Here is a 20264-nt window from a genome sequence, read left to right as displayed (position 1 = left end):
GCCTCTAAGCAGCAGTGAGTTAATTTGCCTTGTGCTTTAGTTCATACATATTTGAACGAGCTAGCTGTAGGAAAAAGTCACTCAGTAAAACAGACTTATGATAGAGATGTGGAAAAGAGACAGTTTCCGCTCCAGCTTTTGGCAGAGATTTCATATTCTAGAGATGCCATGGTAGGCATGCTGCTAAACACTGGTTTGTGTAGTAGGACTGCATATTTTCTTCTAAACAGGGGATTTAGGAATTCTGTTTCCTCTTTTATATATATGTATATACACACACATATATATATGTTTATTTTGCATTATGGATATATTGTGGTCATTTATCCTCTCTGGGTCTGTTCCTCTACTAATAACAGTGACTAGTAGTAAGAAGTATCACCTTTGATTACAGAAATAAAAGTTGTGTGAGGGTGACAGGGATTGTTTCTTTATTCTCTCCCCTTTCCTGTTCCACCTTGTTGTTGAAATACAGATTGTCTTTTCAGATCTTGATCTTATTGATTTGCTTGTTTTTATTTCACTGTAAGTGACTTGCCCTTGCTTCAGGAAGCATAGACAGATCTTAGAAGCGGCAGCTTTCTCGTGTTTCCAATAAACTTAATACTTTCATTTGGGGACATTCAGCTTGCATAAACCTGCCTCTGCATCTCATATATTTTCCTTGCAGTCATCTGTTTTCTGAAGTTTGCATCTATTGTAGCTTTGTTTCATGTTTTCCCGTCTGCAAAATGGGTAACATTTGTCATGTGTTAGTTTTTCTTATGTGATGTTTTTTTGTCTCAGTCTTACATGGAGTTACTTTACCACACAGATATTTACGAATATAATTCCTGAAGAGTCTGAGGTAACAGTTTTGTTTTAGCTAGATTTTAAAGGGACAAAAGACACTTTCTTTGCTGAGGTGTGAGCTGAAAAGAAGAGAGTTGGAAACTGTCTGGGAGACAGCTTCATGGACTCAACCCTTTTTCCCCCTTTTATTTCAGGAGAAAGCCTGAAGCCTGCTTGTGAGTTATCTTTGGTTTATTGTATGTTTCTGTGCTGCTTCCTTTTATTATTTAGAATGCTTTGTGCTAGTCTATCAGAGTTGCTCTGAGCAGAGCATAACCCACATCAAATAAAGTGCTAGATTTGTAGCTGAGCTGGCAGCTCAAGACTTCATTTCTAATATTCTAGATCAAGAATCTGATATCCTGAAGTTTTCCAGTGTCCCTGGAGGGAGGTAAAAGCAATGCAAGCATTAGGTAATGATCAGCGGTGGCAGTCTTTGAGCATGCTCAGTGTAGTGGGAGCTGGTCTTAAGTAAAATGAGGCTACTGTGAGGAGCAGTATTCCTGTGCGGAGTTGCTTTGTGATTCCCCAGTGAGCTGCTCTTTAGCCTGAAATTGCTATTCAGCATGTTGTTCCCCTGGTGTACGCAGAAGCCCGAGTGTGGTTAGAAGTGAGGCCAGGTTACAAATCTGATGTGCAGGAGCAAGGGATTCAATTTGGGTGTTTAAATGTAAATTTAATTTTATTATTTTATTTTATTCTTTTTTTCCTATTATATGCATACAAATTTTGGGCCTAGTACTAATGCTTAGCTCTGAGATTTTGGCTCAAGGCTATTCTCTAGTTTCCTACATTGTTAAGAAAATATGAATGTTCAAGCTTGAAAGAAGTACAATATTATGGTTTGTCTGACTTCTAGAATCAAACTTAAACCTCTATGTGATTGTGTGGAGTGTAACCTAGAGGTGAAATGACACGTACCTTCAAGAGTTATAGAGTCTAGAAAATATTCATCTCAGCACCAGAGTTTTTTGCTGTTGTCTGTGCCTTTTTGTTAATCTAATGTGTGAGGCAAAAGGCAATTTTACTTGCTTAAAATGTGGTTGGAGACAGATGTTACTTTCACATCATGACTATAACTACAGAAAAAGTAGGATGATCTGAAAAGCTAGTTTGTTCCTTTTTAAACTTTACTTGCTTAATTAGTCTCCCTCACCCTAAGCATATTTTTCTTCAATTTAGGCGTGGATTACTAATTTCATTTTAATTTCTACTATTGTTCATTTGCAATGAGTATGATCCTTACTGCATGTGTTGGAAAATGTCTTGAAAATGTATCATACACTCTTGTGTATCAAATAATATGTAAGAGACAGGAGAATTCTGTCTGATTCAGGATGTTTTTTGGTCTGTAATTGATTTTAGATATGTGTTATACCTAGAGAAATTGCCTTGATACGTACATGGGAGGAAAATTTCAGTCTCACATTTGTCTCATCCTAGAATTTCCCATTGGACCATTTAGAGAAGATGCAGGAAGATATGGTCATTTTTATACTAGCTGTCATTTTAGTATATTCTAATTTAGGTGCTTCTGTAAGTTAAATTAATTTACATTCCAGTGTGTTGGCCAGAACAGCAATTCAGCATATGGCTTGTAGTGGGGGCGGCCAATTTTCCATTACTGTTTCTCTCTCGTACAAGCTTAAAATGCTGTCAAGGCGTAGGGCAAAAACAGAAATGAAGTTTTTCACATTGTCAAAGTCCCAAAATATACATGTGATAGTGTTTTGAAGGAAATCTACATCTGGAAAGCAACTGTGAAATAAGAAGTAAAGGTATTGTCCTGTAAATGTGTCTGTGACTCTTCTGCTTTAATGTTCATTTGAATGATCTGGAGAGCAAGACAGTTTTTGCATGATCTCCCAGAAGACAAAGAGTTTTCTTTGTAATACGCAACAGGTCAGCTGGAAATATTACTCCTAAATTGTACTGAAAATGATATATATACAGACTAAGAATATCTTTTTGGTTTGTTATTGGGTTGTCATGTGCACAACTAGTGACTTTTAATCCAGCCATTACTGTTTAGTTTGGAAGTGCTGACCAAATATTTCGTTACCAGGAAATCTGAAGGAAAGTGTTACCATATGGTGGGTTTCTGCATGATGTTTCAGGAGTTTCTACTCCTAGGAGTCGCTCTGTTTCTGTCTGTAGTGTTCGTAGAAGTTACTCTGTAGCTTGTGTTCCCTTGTTTTCTTTCACAACCTATCCACAAAGTGCATTATCTTATTACAAATGGATTTGACAAATGGAAATCAGGCCTGGACTTGGCATTTCCAAAGACCTTGACGTGCACTAATTCAAGAACATTTTTAGGGTGATCTGAGGAAAAAAAGGCCATGGTTTATATTCCTGTCATTGATGAGTTTAATGAACATTTAAGGAGTGTTTACCTGTGTTATACCGCTTAGAAATACATGTATCAAGAGCTTGAAGCCTATGGTAAGTCTGCCAGTATGATACATATGTACACCCACACATATGTGGGTGAATGCCTGAGGTGGTTAGATTCCAAAAGAGTAACAAATGTTTTTTCTCTTTGCAGTTGTTTGTCCTCCGGGCAGTCATTTCCAGAACGATGAATGCATTCCCTGTCCTCTTGGCTACTATCAGCATCAGACAGGACGTTCCTCATGTATAAAGTGTCCCGTGGACAAAACTACCGAGTCCTATGGGGCATTCAGCGCAGATCACTGTGAGTTGAACTCATTTCTTCCCTTATCCTTTGTATTCTCTCTTTGAACAAGTCATGGGTTTTTTTTTTTCATCTGTAAGTTTAAAAAAAAAAAAAATAACCTCCCTCTGAGTTTTTTTGGATGGACATAATCTCTTCTGGATACATTCAAATAGATTTTTCCAGGACAGAAAAAACTGTCTGGTGTCTTGACCAAATATGCATGAGAAATGAGTGGTCAGTCTCATCCAGGACGTTGTGGTTCCTTGAGACGTGTTCATTGGCCTCAGGAATGATATCTGGGTATTCAGTATCAGTGGGAAATAGCTTAAGTAGTTCACTCATTGTCACTTTCATGAACACTAAAGTAGTCTTGTCTCTGTGCAGCTCTTTCACTTGCAAATACAAATTCTTCTCACAAAACAATTATCAATATATTCACAAAAGTTGGCGTATTCAGTTTAAATGACTTATTTTTGCACGCAGTTTCATAAAGAAAATCACTTAAGTCCAAATTCCATTTCATCTGCAGCATTAGCTCATGCATACAAAGAAAAATGGGTAGTAAGAGTGGGTTTTTTGGGAGTATCGGTGGGTATAGCGATGCTTTGTTCTGTTTCAACCTGTTTCTTTTCTTAGGTGGGATAAAATAAACAGGTTCATTTTAATGCACCCTGATATCAATTAGCTTTTGCTTAAAGAAGAGGTTAGATTGAGATGTCAGTCTTCATTTCCACCTGTGTTCCTGGTGTAGGTTTTGGACTCCTGTGCTTGAGAGTTTGCTCCTTAGGTTTTCTTTACTGCACTTCTTGTTTTCTTTATTGCAAGTGCCTGCAACTAAACCTGCTCCCTGCCTGGTCTCTGCCTCACCTGAGTCTGAGTGTCAGCTCTTTCCAAAGGGCCATGTTGTACCCATTTAGCTTGCTTCTTCCTCTCTTCTTCTGTCTCTCTCCCTCTCTTTTTCAGCTGTCTCCTTACAAAATCTGAAGAGTTTGCTGAATTAACTGCCAGATAAAAAAAGGAAAATATTGACTTCTAAGCACAGCACAAGAAAATTGGAAGGTTGAAGCCTTCTCTGTGCTGCTTACCCTGTTTTCCTCCCAGCGGTTGTGCCTCTGTGGCAAGGATGACTGCGGCACGAGAAGCGTTTCCTACACTACCTTAGCTCCTGGCTCGGTGCATTGAATTGAAACAATGCTGAGGCTGCCACATTTTGATATGTCAGACTAAACTCTGGTCGTTTCTTTGTACATAAACAAGCCTCGCTTGCTTCAGCAGCATCTCAGAAGGAGGGCATCAAGGTGGTTAACCTGTCAGGCTTAGTCCACTTGGGATTCTCTGCTGCTGCCTTTAATGTTCGTAAATTTTCCAGATTTCTTTCTCTGTGGAGCCCAAACACCTGTTTTCTACAGACTTCTAAATCATTAAAAATATTAAGCAGTTGGGAAAAATGCTGCTAATTAAAATCAAAGCTTTTCATTCTTTGAGAACAGAGTGCAAATATCTTTTCTTTCCCACTGAAAGGGAGAATTTAAAAAAGGTGGAAGTGTAACAAATAACAAATTCATGTGATGACTCTTGTACCTTGGTTCATAACATTTCATGGATCCGTTGCAGTAGGCAGTGAACAAGCCTGTAGGAAAATACAGTTACTCCTCTGCACTTCTCTGCTTTACAGTTTTTGGCATAAATGAGAGCTGATCCATGGCAGAGAATCCTAAATATGTTTGGAATATGAATTGCAGTAAAAACAAAGCAGTGAGACTACCATGTTTCAGAGCATGAAACACAGTGCAAATTATAGATTAATATTCAGTTAATATTTTCCTACCCCATTGACAGGACTGGAGGCAATGGACACAAATTGAAACACAGGAGATTACCTCTGAACATCACAGAATCACAGAATGGTAGGGGTTGGAAGGGACCTCTGGGGATCATCTAGTCCAAACCCACTGCCAAAGCAGGGTCACCTACAGCAGGCTGCACAGGACCTTGTCCAGGCGGGTCTTAAATATTTCCAGAGAGGGAAAATCCAGAACCTCCCTGGGCAGCCTGTTCCAGTGCTCTGTCACCCTGAGAGTGAAGAAGTTCTTCCTCATGTTCAGATGGAACTTCCTATGCTTCAGTTTGTGCCCGTTGCCCCTTGTCCTGTCACTGGGCACCACTGAAAAGAGCTTGGCCCCATCCTCTTGACACCCACCCTTCAGATATTTATTAGGTCCCTTGTCAGCCTTCTCTTCTTCAGGCTAAACAAGCCCAGCTCCCTCAGCCTTTCCTCGTAGGAAAGATGCTCCAGTCCCCTCACCACCCTTGTAGCCCTCCACTGAACTCTCTCCAGTAGCTCCTCATCTTTCTTGAAGTGGGGAGCCCAGAACTGGATGCAGTACTCCAGATGGGACCTCACTAGGACAGAGTAGAGGGGAAGGAGAACCTCCCTCGACCTGCTGGCTACACTCTTCTTCATGCACCCCAGGATCCCGTTAGCCTTCTTGGCAGCCAGGGCACACTGCTGGCTCATGGTTAACCTGTCATCCACCAAGACACCCAGGTCCCTCTCCACAGAGCTGCTCTCCAGCAGGTCAGCCTCAAGCCTGTACTGGTGCATGGAGTTGTTCCTCCCCAGGTGCAGGACCCTGCACTTGCCTTTGTTGAACTTCATCAGGTTGCTCTGCGCCCAACTCTCCAGCCTATCCAGGTCACGCTGAATGGCAGCACAGCCTTTGGGTGTAACCACCACTCCTCCCAGTTTTGTGTCATCAGCAAACTTGCTGAGGGTACATTCTAACTCTTCATCCAGGTCATTGATGAAGAAGTTGAACAAGACTGGGTCAAGTTCTGACCCCTGGGGGACACCACTAGTTACAAGCCTCCAACTAGACTCAGCACCACTGATGATAACCCTCTGAGTTCTGCCATTCAGCCAGTTCTCAATCCACCTCACTGACCACTCATCTAGCCCATACTTCCTGAACTTCCCTAGGAGGATGTTATGGGAGATAGCATCAAAAGTCTTTCTGAAGTCAAGGTAGACCACATCCACTGCTCTCCCTTCATCTACCCAGCCAGTCATGCTATTGTAGAAAGCTATCAGATTGGTCAATCATGATTTCTGCTTGGTGAATCCATGTTGACTACTCCTGATAACCTTTTCTTCCACTTGCTTAATGATGACCTCCAGAATGAGCTACTCCATCACCTTTCCCAGGATGGAGGTGAGGCTGACCGGCCTGTAGTTCCCTGGGCCCTCCTTCTTGCTCTTTTTGAAGACTGGAGTGACATTTGCTTTTCTCCAGTCCCCGGGCACCTCTCCTGTCCCCCAGGACCTTTCAAAGATGATAGAGAGTGGCTCAGCAATGACATCTGCCAGCTCCCTCAGCACTCGTGGGTGCATTCCATCGGGCCCCATGGACTTGTGGGTGTCCAGATTGTTTAAATGATCTCTGACACCATCCTCCTCGACCAAGGGAAAGTATTCCTTTCTCCAGGCTTCCTTTCTCACCTGCAGGGCCTGGGATTCCTGAGGGCCGGTCTTAGCACTAAAGACTGAAGCAATGAAGGCATTCAGTAACTCTGCCTTCTCTGCATCGTCCATCACCAGGACACCCACCTTGTTTAGCAGCCGCCCCACATTTTTTCCCTAGTCTTCCATTTGCTGCTGATGTAGTTGAAGAAGCCCTTCTTGTTGTCCTTGACAACCCTTGCCAGCTTCAATTCCAGGTGGACCTTGGCCTTCCTCGTTGCATCCCTGCAAAACACTTTTTTACTGTGTGGGTGACTGAGCACTGGCGCAGGTTCCCCAGGGACGTTTTGGAGTCTCCAACCTTGGAGATGTTCAAAAGTTGTCTGGATATGGTCCTGGACAACCAGCTGTAGGTGGCGCTGCTTGAGCAGGGGGGTAGGACCAGATGACCTCCAAAGGTCCCTTGCAACCAGAACCACTCTGTGAAACCCAGTGACAGCATTATCAAAGTACCTTTTTTTTGTTTCTTGTTTATTTGTAACAGGTGTCACATACTGTCAAAGCAATGAGCAGCGTCTGCAGTGTGATGAAGATGGCCAGTATAGACCTTCCCAGCAAGACCCTGACACTAAGAAATACTTCTGCATCAGTAGCTTTGGAGCAGCACTGGACTGGACTGAAACAGATGATCTCCTTACAGATTACCAGTGCCTAGGTAAATTTCAGAAGAATATTTTGGATATGTTGTGACCCTGAATAAGTGAAACTTCCCTATGAAAAGACTTACCACTCCACAGCTGGCTTGCCAGCTTATCGAGATTCACTTTCCCATAGTCGTGGCTTCTGACTTAAGCTGCGTTCCTCCTTAACTCTGTGTTTCTTAACTACATTTGGGAAGTCATTTGCTCTAAGGGAAGAGAGAGAAGAAAGTTTCTTGCAGTCTTTGATAGCTGACAGCTTTTTGATGTACACTGATCCTGCTCTCTGCTTGGAAACCCAAAAGAATAACAAGAGGGCTAAGGGGAAAGAAACAGAAATTATTAATTTCCTTGTAAAATTATCACTCATTGGTGTATTCATGTGAAATAGACTGTGTTTGACAATGACCTCACAGCCATGTCGTAACGTCACCCTCTGGGCTCCTACTGTACTGTATCTAAGTTGGTGAGCATACCTTTGCAAGATGGGGGAACTTACGTCTGCTGGAATACAGTTGTGAAATAGCAGTTCTCAAGGATGAATAATTTGAAAAAGTAATTAACCATGATATTTCTAGAAATTATTTAAATGCATTGACGGAATTAGTACTTCAGTGCTCATCTTCTGGGTGTGCCCTTGGAACCGTGGGATTGGGCTTCAGACAAACTGAAGTTAAATAGATGACACAAAGCCAAAAGCCAAAGGTACAAGGTCATCTTTTAAAAGCCCAAAGAAAGAGCAGTACAAAATAAGAACAATACAAAATAAAAGCTTCAGCAAGCTGGGTCTATTACACGTAAGCATAAGTTACTATGCTTCAGAGATGCTACTGAAGCATCACAGAAGTCATTCATCTGTCGCCAAACTGCCTGCAGTAAAGCCTAATTACATTTCTCAGCCCCAAAGCTCTTGCCTTGCCCAGAAATAGTTCTCCAGAAGTTTTTATTACTCATCATATGATTGGTATCGAATTTAATGGAATATTCAGTTTAGAAACTGATGTCATGGTGTGCTCTGAATTAGACAATGTCTTATGACAAGTGTGATCAGTGGAAGGAGTGTGAAATGAAAGCCCTGAGTTGTGAAGAGGTTGCAAAACTGTCTTCAGTCAAAATAGCTATTTTTTGCTCTGACTGTACTCAGAGATGGTAGTTATGAACACGAGGTTTTAGCCTCTGTTGCTCTCAGTCGCGGGGTAATTGGGATGCTTCTCTGGGCAGAGGACTCACGGAAGCTTAATTCTCCTGTTACTTACTTACCTTGAGCCCTGCTGCACAGGCACTTCTGACTTTGTCCAGGACAGAGCAGTTGTAGATACCTGTGCATATTTCTGCGGATCGTGCCAGAAGATTTCACTGCAAATAAATAGCTATAAGTGTTGACAATTTAAGCTTTAAAAAAAAACAACAACAAGAAATACCCAAGAAGTCTGGTTGCTTTTTTTTTTTCAATAATTTCTAGGCTAGTTTAATTTAATTTAATTTTTTTTATAGATCATAGTGCATTTCCAGAAAGTGTTATAGAATGTGAAACTGATTATCTCTATTTTTACTTCTTACCCTGCCCCTCTACTTCCTTTAACTAAATTCAGCAACAAGACAGCAGGGCCTGAAGACTGATCTTGCTTTAACAGGAGGCTGGCAAACGGGCAGGGTCAATAAATAACCCAACTGTTCTTTATTTTTTGGGGCTGCAGTAGGAGGAAGAATTTCCTTTTACGAATGCACGGTAATAACTGCAGTAATCTGTACTTGTTCTTATTGTTCTTCTCTCTCATTATATCTTAAGCCACATTTAACATTTATTACAATAACAGGGATGGGATCTAGAACTTTACACTCTAGTAAAGTGAGATGGAGGAGAGCTTGTGCTATGGACTAAGCCTGTGAAATGGTTGAGTAGTTACATTACTATTGAGAAGAGGGCAATATGTACTAACAAGTGCTTGAAAATGTGACCTGGTAATATTTTTCATTGTACTTTTTTTTTTTTTTTAACAAAGTAGCTTCAGTAACGCAATTTTTTTTCCTTAATATTACAAAAGAAAATTCAAGAATTAAAAAGAGGCAGCTTTTCTATTAAGTTTACAATGTTTTCAGTTTAATGTTTTGTTACACTTTCTGTCTCTTCTCTACTTTCCTCCCATATTATTGCAGAGAAAATGGAGAGGTGGGAAGAAGCCAGAATTAACAAAAAAAAAAAATCAGAAGAAAACAATTTAAAAATGTCATTTTTTACTTTGAATTTTGCTTTACAAATGAGGTCAGAAAGCAATTACAAACAAAGTAAGAACACTGCTGCTTTTCAGTTTTATGAAAATAAGTGAATTCTGTTTTTAACCAGGCATCCCTGCAAGTTGCAGGTGTAGCAGGAATTCAGTTTAGTGCAGTATTAAGCTAATGCTTATATTTTTGTGTTCTGTATTTCTAGGAAGGAAAAATCTTCCACCTCTGTTTACACCATCATTCATCCCTCTCCCCAGCCAAGCCAGAGTGCAAGGATTTTTTTTGTGTTAAGTGTTTGGCTGGCCATCATGTTTTTTCTGGGCAGAAATAACAGTTTTATCAAAAGCATCTGCTGACTCAGGCCTGACAACAGTGGACATTTGCTTCTGATTTAATCCTGTCTGTTTTGCTGTAAGAGTACAAATGATTGTTTTAAGAACTTATCCCTGACTTTTATTTTGTGGTTTATCCAGACTTTCCAGGGTGAGGGGACTGGGATGCTCCTGCTGGATCTCCGCGCCCATGTGTACAAGGGAGGGGAGGTTTGAGCCTCCAGCTTTTCCACACGCAGACATCTCCCATGGGCTGAGAACAGACCAGGGCTCCTGCTTCTTAGCTCTTTTGGGTCTCGGCCAGGCGTTGGCTGCAATGATCCAGAGTTTTGCACTCATCGGGGGCATTTAGAGGACAAGTCTGGTCAACACAAGGGTGATGTTAAGTCTCCTTGTTCTTCCCTTCTCCTTAATATACTGTGCTCCCTGAAATATATTGGTATATCAACTGATGGACATGCTGTACCAAAATACCTTTGTAATACAGCTAGTAGGAACCTGAGCAGGGTAGTGATGGTTCCACCAGACTATAATCTTCAGGGCACAGCCAGGCCCAAACCTTCTGGAACTTAAATCGGATTCCTTTCCCCACTTAGCGACCTTTGGGTTTTGCATCTCTAGACCCCATGAGCTTTTCCCAGTTTGTCACCAGTGCTGCTTGTCACACTTCCTCACGTTCAAGTGCAGTGGGTCAAAATCAGAGAGAGTAGATAAAAGGGTTTGGGAAGAAAAGTGACAGTCTGGTGTTAAAGGTTGAATAAAGGAGTAAAAAAGGAGCATGCAGGACATACTATCTTGGATAGATCCCGGAGCCTGAAGTCAGTGGAGATCAGACTGTTGTGCTCCTGTAAACAAATGACAAGGCTCCTAGATTTCCTTTCTAGCCAAGTTCTGTTGGAGATGGCATTTGTTCCAGTGGCTGTTTTGCAGAAAGTTGGTTCCCCCGCTGACTCAATAGTTGGTTCTGTGCCATGAACAAGTAATGGGAGATGGCCAGTCTGCTGCTGGAAGAGAAGTCTCACTTGAATATAAACTCCCAGCCCGTTCCTGGCTAAATGTTTTTGAAAAGATCTTGTGACACATTTTTTTTTTTTTTACAAAACAGAAATTATATCCTCAGTCCATCTGTCTCCTGTGTTATCTGTGGAGTTATGGTACATCATTTAATGAGCAAACCTCTTTCCCTACAGAATTCTTGAATTTTTATTTCTGCCTAAAGTCTGTCTCTCTGCAGCATAGGAACTAATAATAGTACCTGGTTCGTTGTTTTGTTTGTTTGTTTTAGTGCTCAGAAAATTTGAGAGAGTTCCTGCCTCCAGACTGATTTATGGATCAGAAGAAGCTCAGATTCTGGAGTCTCAGTCATTTGGGGGAGACCTGGAAAGTCCATCTTTTCAGTGCATTTCAGGTGAGGAAAATTCTCAGACAATCTGTAAAGACAACACTTACCCATCACAGAAAATTATGTGATGAGCTTATAGTTAAGTTCCTAGATGAACTGCAAGATATTTACAACTTTCAATGACCTTGTTTCAGGGAAGAGATTGGTCTTTCTTCCAGAAAGAAGTCTTCTGACTTTGCATACCACTTCAGACAAGTCATCAGACTTTAAAGCCAGTTGGTATACTTTGCCATATGGATGGGAGCTGAGATTCAGACCAGGGAATTCAGACTTTTCAGATGTGCAGACAAAAGAAGGATTAGGTGTTCAGGACATGTGAAAATCAAGTTTTCACCTCTGCCCAAATTACCTGACTGGCACGTAAAAGAGGAATAATCATCCTTGCTTAGGTCAGAAGGATATTGTAAGGAGTGCAGAGATATTCCTGTGCTGATCCTTACAGTGTATATGCTATAATTACATCTGGATACCTCATGTTTGCTGGTTTATATTGATTCAAAGTCATCTAAAACCAAGGGGGATTACTGCACTGCTTGCAGGGTGCTTTGAATCAGTGCCTTGCCTTGTGTCTCCTAATGCCTGGATTTGTGAAGGGAGGTAGTGTGGGCTACGTTCAAAATGAAAACACCCTGGCAGCAGTAACACAGCTGGCCTGTTTTTAGAGTAGACATCACCGAAGTCTGACAAAGTCAGTGGCTTTGTCTGACATAACCTGGTCTAGCTGGAACAGTCATCTTATGCTAAGAGGTGAATCCATGAAGCCTTATGCGTGTCACTGGAATTGTGATTTTCCTGCACCACTAGCTGTACACTGCAAGGTTTGTTGCACCTTTCTCTGAAACTGGAGACTCTCAGAATAAAGCGTTGAGCCAAAAGGACCATGGGAATGAGGTTAGGGAAGAGAAGATGCCCCTTTGACAAGCAATCTGATTCAGTGTGCGTAGCCTGTGTTCTCCCTAGAAGTTACATCCACTGTCAAATGGCAGCGCTACTGCAAAATATTACTGCTGAGGTGCTCACTGAAAATTAAGGGTTAACCCTTCACTCTGCTTCCCAACAAAGTCAGACAGCTTAGCTTACATTGATGATGATGTTTTGTTCTAAGCTGATTGATTGATTTTATACTAAAGACATTTGGAAACTTTGAACCACTTTGCCAGCACATCACATCTGCATGATACAGTAACTCCATGGCAAACAGGCTGTGACAAATATTGGAGTGATAGGAAGGAGGGAAATATCAAATTTTTTCAGTCATACCATCTGCCTCTGCAGCAATCACCTGGCCAGTGCAAAGGAGCAAACACCTATCCCCCTCCAGATTTAGGAATGGCTGAAGATGCTTCTGCCCTTGCACACGCAGCACTAACTTGCTCTCACAGCTCTGCCCCAGAACAGGAGGTGAAGTTTTGCCTCAGGCAAAGTTATGCAGCAGACATTAAATATTTGGGTGGGTGGTTAGACCTAATTCAACTGTTTTTATCATCAGGTGGTGAATGTCCAAACACCTTTTTGCATTACTTTAAGTTAATTTAAATACCTATCCCCCTACTAAAATAGTGGAATACTAAAGTTCATCTAGCTAATGAAATTCATGTGTTTTCAGTCTGACAGAGATATGAAAAACTAGGTAAATAGCAGTAAACAGTGGAATTTCTAGCAGAAATTTTGCACGTGAAATGCTAGGAAACCTAAGGTTTCTTTTTTGTTTTTCAGGCTGTGAGAGCGAAGAAGCATGCGGTTTTGCCACTGTAACTCCTGTTGGTGCTGAAATGGTGTGTGAATTGTACAGTGCTGCTGAGGTCAACTTCAACTGCACCACCTCTGGTTTGGTAAAAATGATCATGTTTAAATATATGTGTTTATCATAATACTGTAACTTCAATGTAAGTAGAAGGCTTCAGAGAAGAAAGGCAGGCTGTTGCCTGACTCCTTGAACATTGCTCTTCACTATGGCAGTAAAAAATTCATGCAGGTTGCTAAAAAAGCTACACACAAGTGTTCCCAGAACTGACTTCAGAATACCTCAGTCTTTGGATGAAATATTACACAGCGCTTTTGTTCTTAAAACACACTGAGCTCCCACAGACTGGGTATCGGGTTAGCCTGAAAGGGGAATTCAGCTGGATAGTCCAAACTGGAAGTATCCACGTGGGTCATCACGTCACCTGAAACAGCTGTCATTTCTCAGTCCCTTCCTCTGGTCCAGGGTTTGAATCATGTACTCTTTAGCAGTGTAACAGCTCCCTATTCCCTACTTTTAAACATAGAAAAGTGGCACTGAGGAGTCGAGATCTCAGTTTGATGGAATAAAATAATAACTGCACGGAGCTGTGGCGATTATAAATCGTGCGTGCTAATTTCTCCACGTGACTTTCTGAATAAGGAAAATGTGTTTTAGGAGATGAAATCAGTTAGGTTGTATTTATTGTGCATGCCTGTTTTCTGTCTCAGGTGCAAGGTGTTTTGGGGAACCCGGCAGCCACTGGCATTGGTCGTCTCACCTGCCTGCTTCATGTCAGGAATCCAGAGGCAGATTCAGTGATGGTCTATTTGAAGACAGGTACCAGAAGCAAATCACTCATGTTAGACTGCTGGGCCCAGACTTGTACTTCTATGTAGGATCATGACTAAATGCAGGGGAGCATCTTTGTTCAAGAAGGTGTAATACATTTTGGAGCTGATAGCCAAGGAACCTCAGCAAATCATCCCTTCATGTCTTGTTCCCTAGAAATTAGGAATATATCTCTTGTAAGCCGTTGTGATGGCTGATAGTCTCACAAAAGCTCAAATTTTATCTAATATGTTATTCTGTATTCTATTCTGTTCTGTTATATTGTGATTTCTCTTTATTAAACAGTTTGTTGTTTGACTATGTAAGGCATTATTAATAACCATCTTGTACATAACTTCACAGTTTATGTTAATTTTGACTGTAAATTGTCCTACCAATATACCAGCTGAGGAATACCCTGCTCTCCAGTGAATCCTAAAGTAGTTCAACTGATCTAATGAATGTATAAGACACATGTTTTTGGCCAAAGTGTGATTGATACCCCTGCACGTCCCATCCAATGTGTGTCCAACTTTAAGCCTCATGCCAAATTTGAAACAAGGCAACCAGATGTAGAACGCTGCAGGGTTTGAGTCAAAACTCTCTGCTGTCACTTCTTTCTTTTTACTTCTATCCAAACGTTTGAGTCACCATTTAATAATAATAATAAAAGAGCTTAGTCTCACCTGAATAAAGACCCCTGAGGTTGTTGCAAAGTACTCTTGTTGATACCAGATCTACTCTGGATTGCTGTTGATATTGCTGATTAGATCCAGGATTATGTGAGTCATGTCCTCTTACATATGTGTGTAGTCAGCAGAAGCCTTAGTTGCAGATGCAGTTACGCTGGCCAAATTACACATTTTACTTTTTTAACGAGAAATTTGTTTCATTTATACCTGGTAGTTATTAATGTAGCAGAATGTTACCAACCATACTGTGTACTTCGATTTAGCAGCCTTTAGCTGGTACACCGGGCTGTTTCCTACCCTGGCAGTACATTCTGACCAACTGCCTAGGTGTAATTGCACCAAACCCTCTGGCGATCTCATCTTGCATTTGAACCTGAAAGTCCGGTAAAAGACTTTTAAATCTGAGTTTTTATCATGAAAGTTTCAACCACCTCCAGTCTGCAGGCAATCCAAAAGCATCCCATCTCTTTCTGAGCTCTTTTGAACATTTCTTTCCTGTTCTGTCTACCTAGGACAAGAATTTAACTCATCTGGACTCAAGACCTTTGAAAGGACCAGTTTTCAGAATGTGCTTTCTGGCGTGTATCACTCCATGGTGCTCTCTGCAGCCAGCGCATCTCTGACTGACGCTCAGCTCTTCTGTCGGCAGACTTGCAGCAGGGACTCTTGCTGTGACGGCTTCATCTTGAGTCAGATTGCTCTTGATGGAGGTATTGTCTAACTGCAAAATAAAAAAAATCTGCAGTAGAATACCAACATTGACTGGGTAGAACCCATTTTTGGACAGAGTACACCTGCCTCTACATCATATCAGGGTTTCAGCAGCCTACCTCTACACCACTGACATTTTTGGGTGTAGGTAGAATTTGAGTAATGCCCAAGACTTGGCCTGGAGAAATAGAGACCTGAGATGGAAAGCTGATCTTGGAGACAAACAGTCATTTGGAAAGGATAATTCTTTTGACTTGCTTTAGACATCTGTATCCGATGGGATAAATCATTCTGAAACAGCCTCTCTCCTTGCATAATGCAGCTCGGTTGCCAGAAGTTGGTGCCTTTCAGCTGATGGGGGAATTAAGACCATGCCTCTAGAGTGCTTGTAGTGCGAGCGTAAAGCAACTCCCTTTCTGGAGGAGGGAGAGAGGATGCTAAACAGGGCATTATGTTATGTTATTGCATGCAGGAATGGTATAATCTCCTAAATCAGAGTGTCTAGCTAGGAGAACAGGTGGGATTGGGATGGACGGAGTCTGGCAGAGGTGGGACCTAGGCAGAGCCCAGATTTCTGCCAACAAATTTAAGCACTTTATGTCAGTGCCTGCTTTTTGCAGTTTTCACGCTCACATGGGATCAACTTTCCCACTGGAGGTGCATTTCCTGTGGGAAATGTGAAGTTTTAACTGAAAATATCTCAAGTTTTTACAGACAGGGTCTTAGAAATCCAGGTATGTGCAACTGGCTGCTACGTGGCAAGCACTTCTCCAGTTTTGAGTGGAAATGGATCCTGGATTTGAGAAAACTTTCTCTGTGGGAGTTCTTAAGCAGATGTTTCCAGGAAATTATTTTCTGTTTTGGCATCTCCAGTGTTTTTACATCAAAGTATTCTAGGTGACCTTGTAAAGTCCATTTCTCTGAATGTTTACCATCAAATTTTTTTATTCTCCATACTTGTGAGTGTAGAAGCAGCTGTGGAGAAGATTAATGTTGTAAAGTCCTCTGTTTATTTTAGGTGGCCTATTTGGATCAATAATAGCAGCAAATATATTATTTTGACTAGCATTTTGTTTAAAAAAAAAAAAGAAAAAAGAAAACTAGCACATTCAATTTCTCATGTACACGGTCCATAAAAAAAAAAATAAAATCAATCAGAGTGGTCATTATAAGACCATAGAAATGCCTGAGCCATGACAACAAGTACAAAGCAAAAGCTGAGTATTGTGTAGGTGTTGTGGCAAGAGACTGACACCAGAAAACCTGGTCTTAAGTGTGCTGGTTCCCCAGCTCACAGCATGATGGTAGGGGAGACTCAGGCCTGGGCTGACTAAAATCAGGCACCAATCCAGGAAACCATCCCAGTAAAAATATAAGTGCTTTCTTGGTTCAGAGCCTCAGATTGTGAGATTGCCAAAGGATTGAATATGTCTCCATGATGCTATAAAGTGCTGAGAACACGGTTGGGTATTATCAGATAATAGTAATATTTTATTAGGTGGTAATAACATGTGCTTGAAATCTCTGAAAAGCAGGCTACAAATGTTTGTTTTAGGTATGAATAGCTGACCTTAGTACTCCACTTTGGACGTATGGCTCTGATTTTTTTTTTTTTTTTTTTGTTTAGCCCTAGTAAAGTGTATCTATCCCAGTGACACAGGTTCAAGCGGCATTTAGAGAAAGTACTGGGATGCTTCGGTGAAAAGCCCTGTGTAGGTGTATAGCAGCTCTCTCTTTGCCTGAACCTAGGTACCATTTTGTGTGGTTTGATGAGCTACCCAGACGTGCTGATCTGCAATGCAAATGACTGGAGTCCAACACCAACCTCTGTCATAGATGGGATATGTAAAGGTGTGAGCTATGATGAGAAAGAGACGTTTTCCTTCACCCTGGGAGAACAAGTGTTCGGTGGAAGTATGTCAACGAATTATCTCAATTTACATTACTTTTTTCTAATTATTCTATAGAATCTGCCTTTTCACCAGCCTGATGTGGTACTTCAGTGCTTTTTCTCAAGTAAATCCATTTCTGTACAATCAAAAGAGAATAAGAACTCCCTAACTGGATGCATTGTTAAATAGACGGACATCTCACACTTTACTTTGTGAACATTAATTAAAGTCAAGAATATGCTGGTTTTAGTATGTTACCCTGTAATACTTCTAATATTTAATTTGGGCAGATTCAAGCCAATAATCTGAAATAAAGGTAAATTCTGAAGCAAATGCAAAAAGATATATGCCCAGAGCTGCACAGATAAAATAGTGATGAAAAATAAAGTAAATCCTTGACACCCTGGATCCAGACTGGCACCAGGACACCAGGGTTCTTTTTCCTTAGGGTCTTCTCTTGTAAATAAGTTGATGCATAGTCTAGTGATGTGTTTTTAAGGCATTTCAATATATTGAGCATTTCAAAACTACCTGTTTAATTTGAGCAGCTATACTAACAAAATTTTTTCTTTATTAGCTTCTGAGTTGGCAGAAGAGGCAGAAAGAAATTTTACTACCTTTCAGCAAGTTTATTTGTGGAGAGGTGAGTTATGCCACAGAAGTTGTTATAAAAGCTTGGGATGAACTGTAGGCAGTGACTGATGTTTGTTCTACAACAGAAGTGTCATTCTCACTTTATTTTGTACCGTCCAAATTGAGACACTGCTCAGAAGTCTTTTCTGGCAGGGGAGGATGTAATTTAGAGTAATTCTACTACTGTCAGTTTCGTGAAATTTGGGTAAATTCTTGTCTCTTAGAATATGCTTTATAACTTTTAACACCTGGTATCATGGAGACACTTGGCTTTGTCCCATCAGTGTCCAGATACCATAATAATTTGTCACAGGTTATTTTTATTAGCATGATAACCATGTATGTGTTGTTTTTGCAATTTTACTTTCTGAATGCCTCAACTTACTGAGCAGGACCTGCACAAACGATTTGTGATACGGCTTTGAACAGGACACAGCGTCCAGAGCACTGATGCTGAATGCATAGTGACAGTGGATAGGACATGTGCTTTTGTCCTCAAAACAGCACGTTTTGGTTGGGTTTTTTCCTATAGAGTTATACGTAGATGGTCTTAGTCCTTTGTGATTCATCAGTTGGTGGAACTACCTCAGGAGTTTCCTGAATGCTGAACTTTATAATGTTTGCTAAATTTAGGGAACTAAATGATGACCCTGTCTTGTGGATGAACGGTAAATGGAATTTCTGTACTCTTTCATTCCAGGCTCTGATATGATCACCCGGACTAAAACCTCTGCATGCGATGCTACTGCTTTGAAGGCAGAGAATGATCTAACGTTATCAGGTATTATAGTACGGGTGGACAGAGGGGGCAGCAGAAGGGGGTGCAGATTTTAACCAGAAAGTATCATACATTGCCATATATATATTGTAATGACGTAGGTACTGTGAAGTCCACAGGAGTTCTTTTAGGTAGAGAATACGATACAGGTTTTGAGAGAGGTGTTAAAAATGTGAGATTCCTGGAAGGCCCTCCTGTCTTTCTTTTTTTTTACATTCCCAGGCCAGGCTGGAAATGATAGTGTTAAAATGTTCTGTGAAAACTTGTTCTTTCATATTTACTGAACTGTAAAGACCTCAGAAATATTATGTGGCTGAGATAAAATTTTGCTTAAATCCAGGAATCAAATCCTTAGCCTGGGTGCCTGGGCATATTTGCTGTTACTGACAACATGACTGTAAATATGAAGCTCAGAGGAACTCAGGATGAAACTACAGTCACAAGTGTTTCTTCCATGTGTGATCAAAGTGAGGGACCTCTGAAGTTCTCTAGCTCCTTTGTTATTCCAGGGTCTGCTCTTCAGACTAACTCATTTATATGTCCACAATAATTTGTATTAAATTACTAGATTTCCTTTGGGCCTTCAGCACTATAATCCTAAGAGAAAGAGAGCAGTGGAGCCTGTTAAGAGCACTTTGGTTCATCTCTAATGAACTGTAATCTTTGATGAGGAGCCTTGATGAATACCTGAGCATGTGTTTTCATAGGTGTCAGATCCTAACACAAACGGAGTTGCTGCTTTTGTTTATCTAATATGAGTGGAAGGTAAACTAAAATGCCCATTTTTCTAGTGGCACTCCTATATAATTAGTCATATCAAAGTCTAGACTTAAAAATAAGAAAAAAACCTACATTTAATACATGGGTGAAATTCTCTTGTATTTACCTGCCAAGGTGTGAGTGCAGCCCTCAGGGTTCTCTATTTACCTTGCTGCAGCTGATGATATCATTAAAACCTCAAGTTATGCAAGGAATGCAGCTTCTTCCTCCATCCCTTAGTCTTAGCCATGACACAAACTGTTTTAAGAGAAATGGAAGGTTGAAGTTAGGACGTGAGATATAATGAGACTTATGAGTCACCTTTTTAAAAAAGTTATGGGTACATCTGTGAAAATGTCTGCAGAGCTTTTATTACTTGATGATCATCCTTAAAGAACATGGTAACATATTTTTTCTATTTTCTGATAGAAAATTCAAAGCTATTGTGCACTCCCAGCATATTAGTAGGTCCTTCAGCATTTCATCTGCAATCATTAGCATGTCTTTACTTTCCTGTTTTCATTTTTGTCTGGCTGTTTCAGTGCATATAAAAATTAAGTAACAGAATCTCTCACAATGTTGGGGATGAGACCTGCTGATGGCATTTGATAAATAA

General features: G+C 40.8%; 1 protein-coding gene across 1 annotated transcript in view; it reads left to right on the top strand.

Moving 5' to 3' along the window:
* Nucleotides 1-20264, top strand: part of TG (thyroglobulin) — a 163630-nt gene that overhangs the window by 38750 nt on the left and 104616 nt on the right. The window contains exons 21-29 of the mRNA XM_075415217.1: nt 3380-3529; nt 7516-7686; nt 11513-11635; nt 13346-13461; nt 14084-14192; nt 15388-15585; nt 17336-17500; nt 18056-18121; nt 18812-18892. Of these exons, the coding sequence (XP_075271332.1) occupies nt 3380-3529; nt 7516-7686; nt 11513-11635; nt 13346-13461; nt 14084-14192; nt 15388-15585; nt 17336-17500; nt 18056-18121; nt 18812-18892 (1179 nt within the window). The remainder of the gene's footprint in view (nt 1-3379; nt 3530-7515; nt 7687-11512; nt 11636-13345; nt 13462-14083; nt 14193-15387; nt 15586-17335; nt 17501-18055; nt 18122-18811; nt 18893-20264) is intronic.

This window comes from Opisthocomus hoazin, chromosome 3 (genome assembly GCF_030867145.1).
Source record: "Opisthocomus hoazin isolate bOpiHoa1 chromosome 3, bOpiHoa1.hap1, whole genome shotgun sequence".
Lineage (NCBI taxonomy): Eukaryota > Metazoa > Chordata > Aves > Opisthocomiformes > Opisthocomidae > Opisthocomus > Opisthocomus hoazin.
This window is presented reverse-complemented; position numbering and strand designations above follow the sequence as displayed.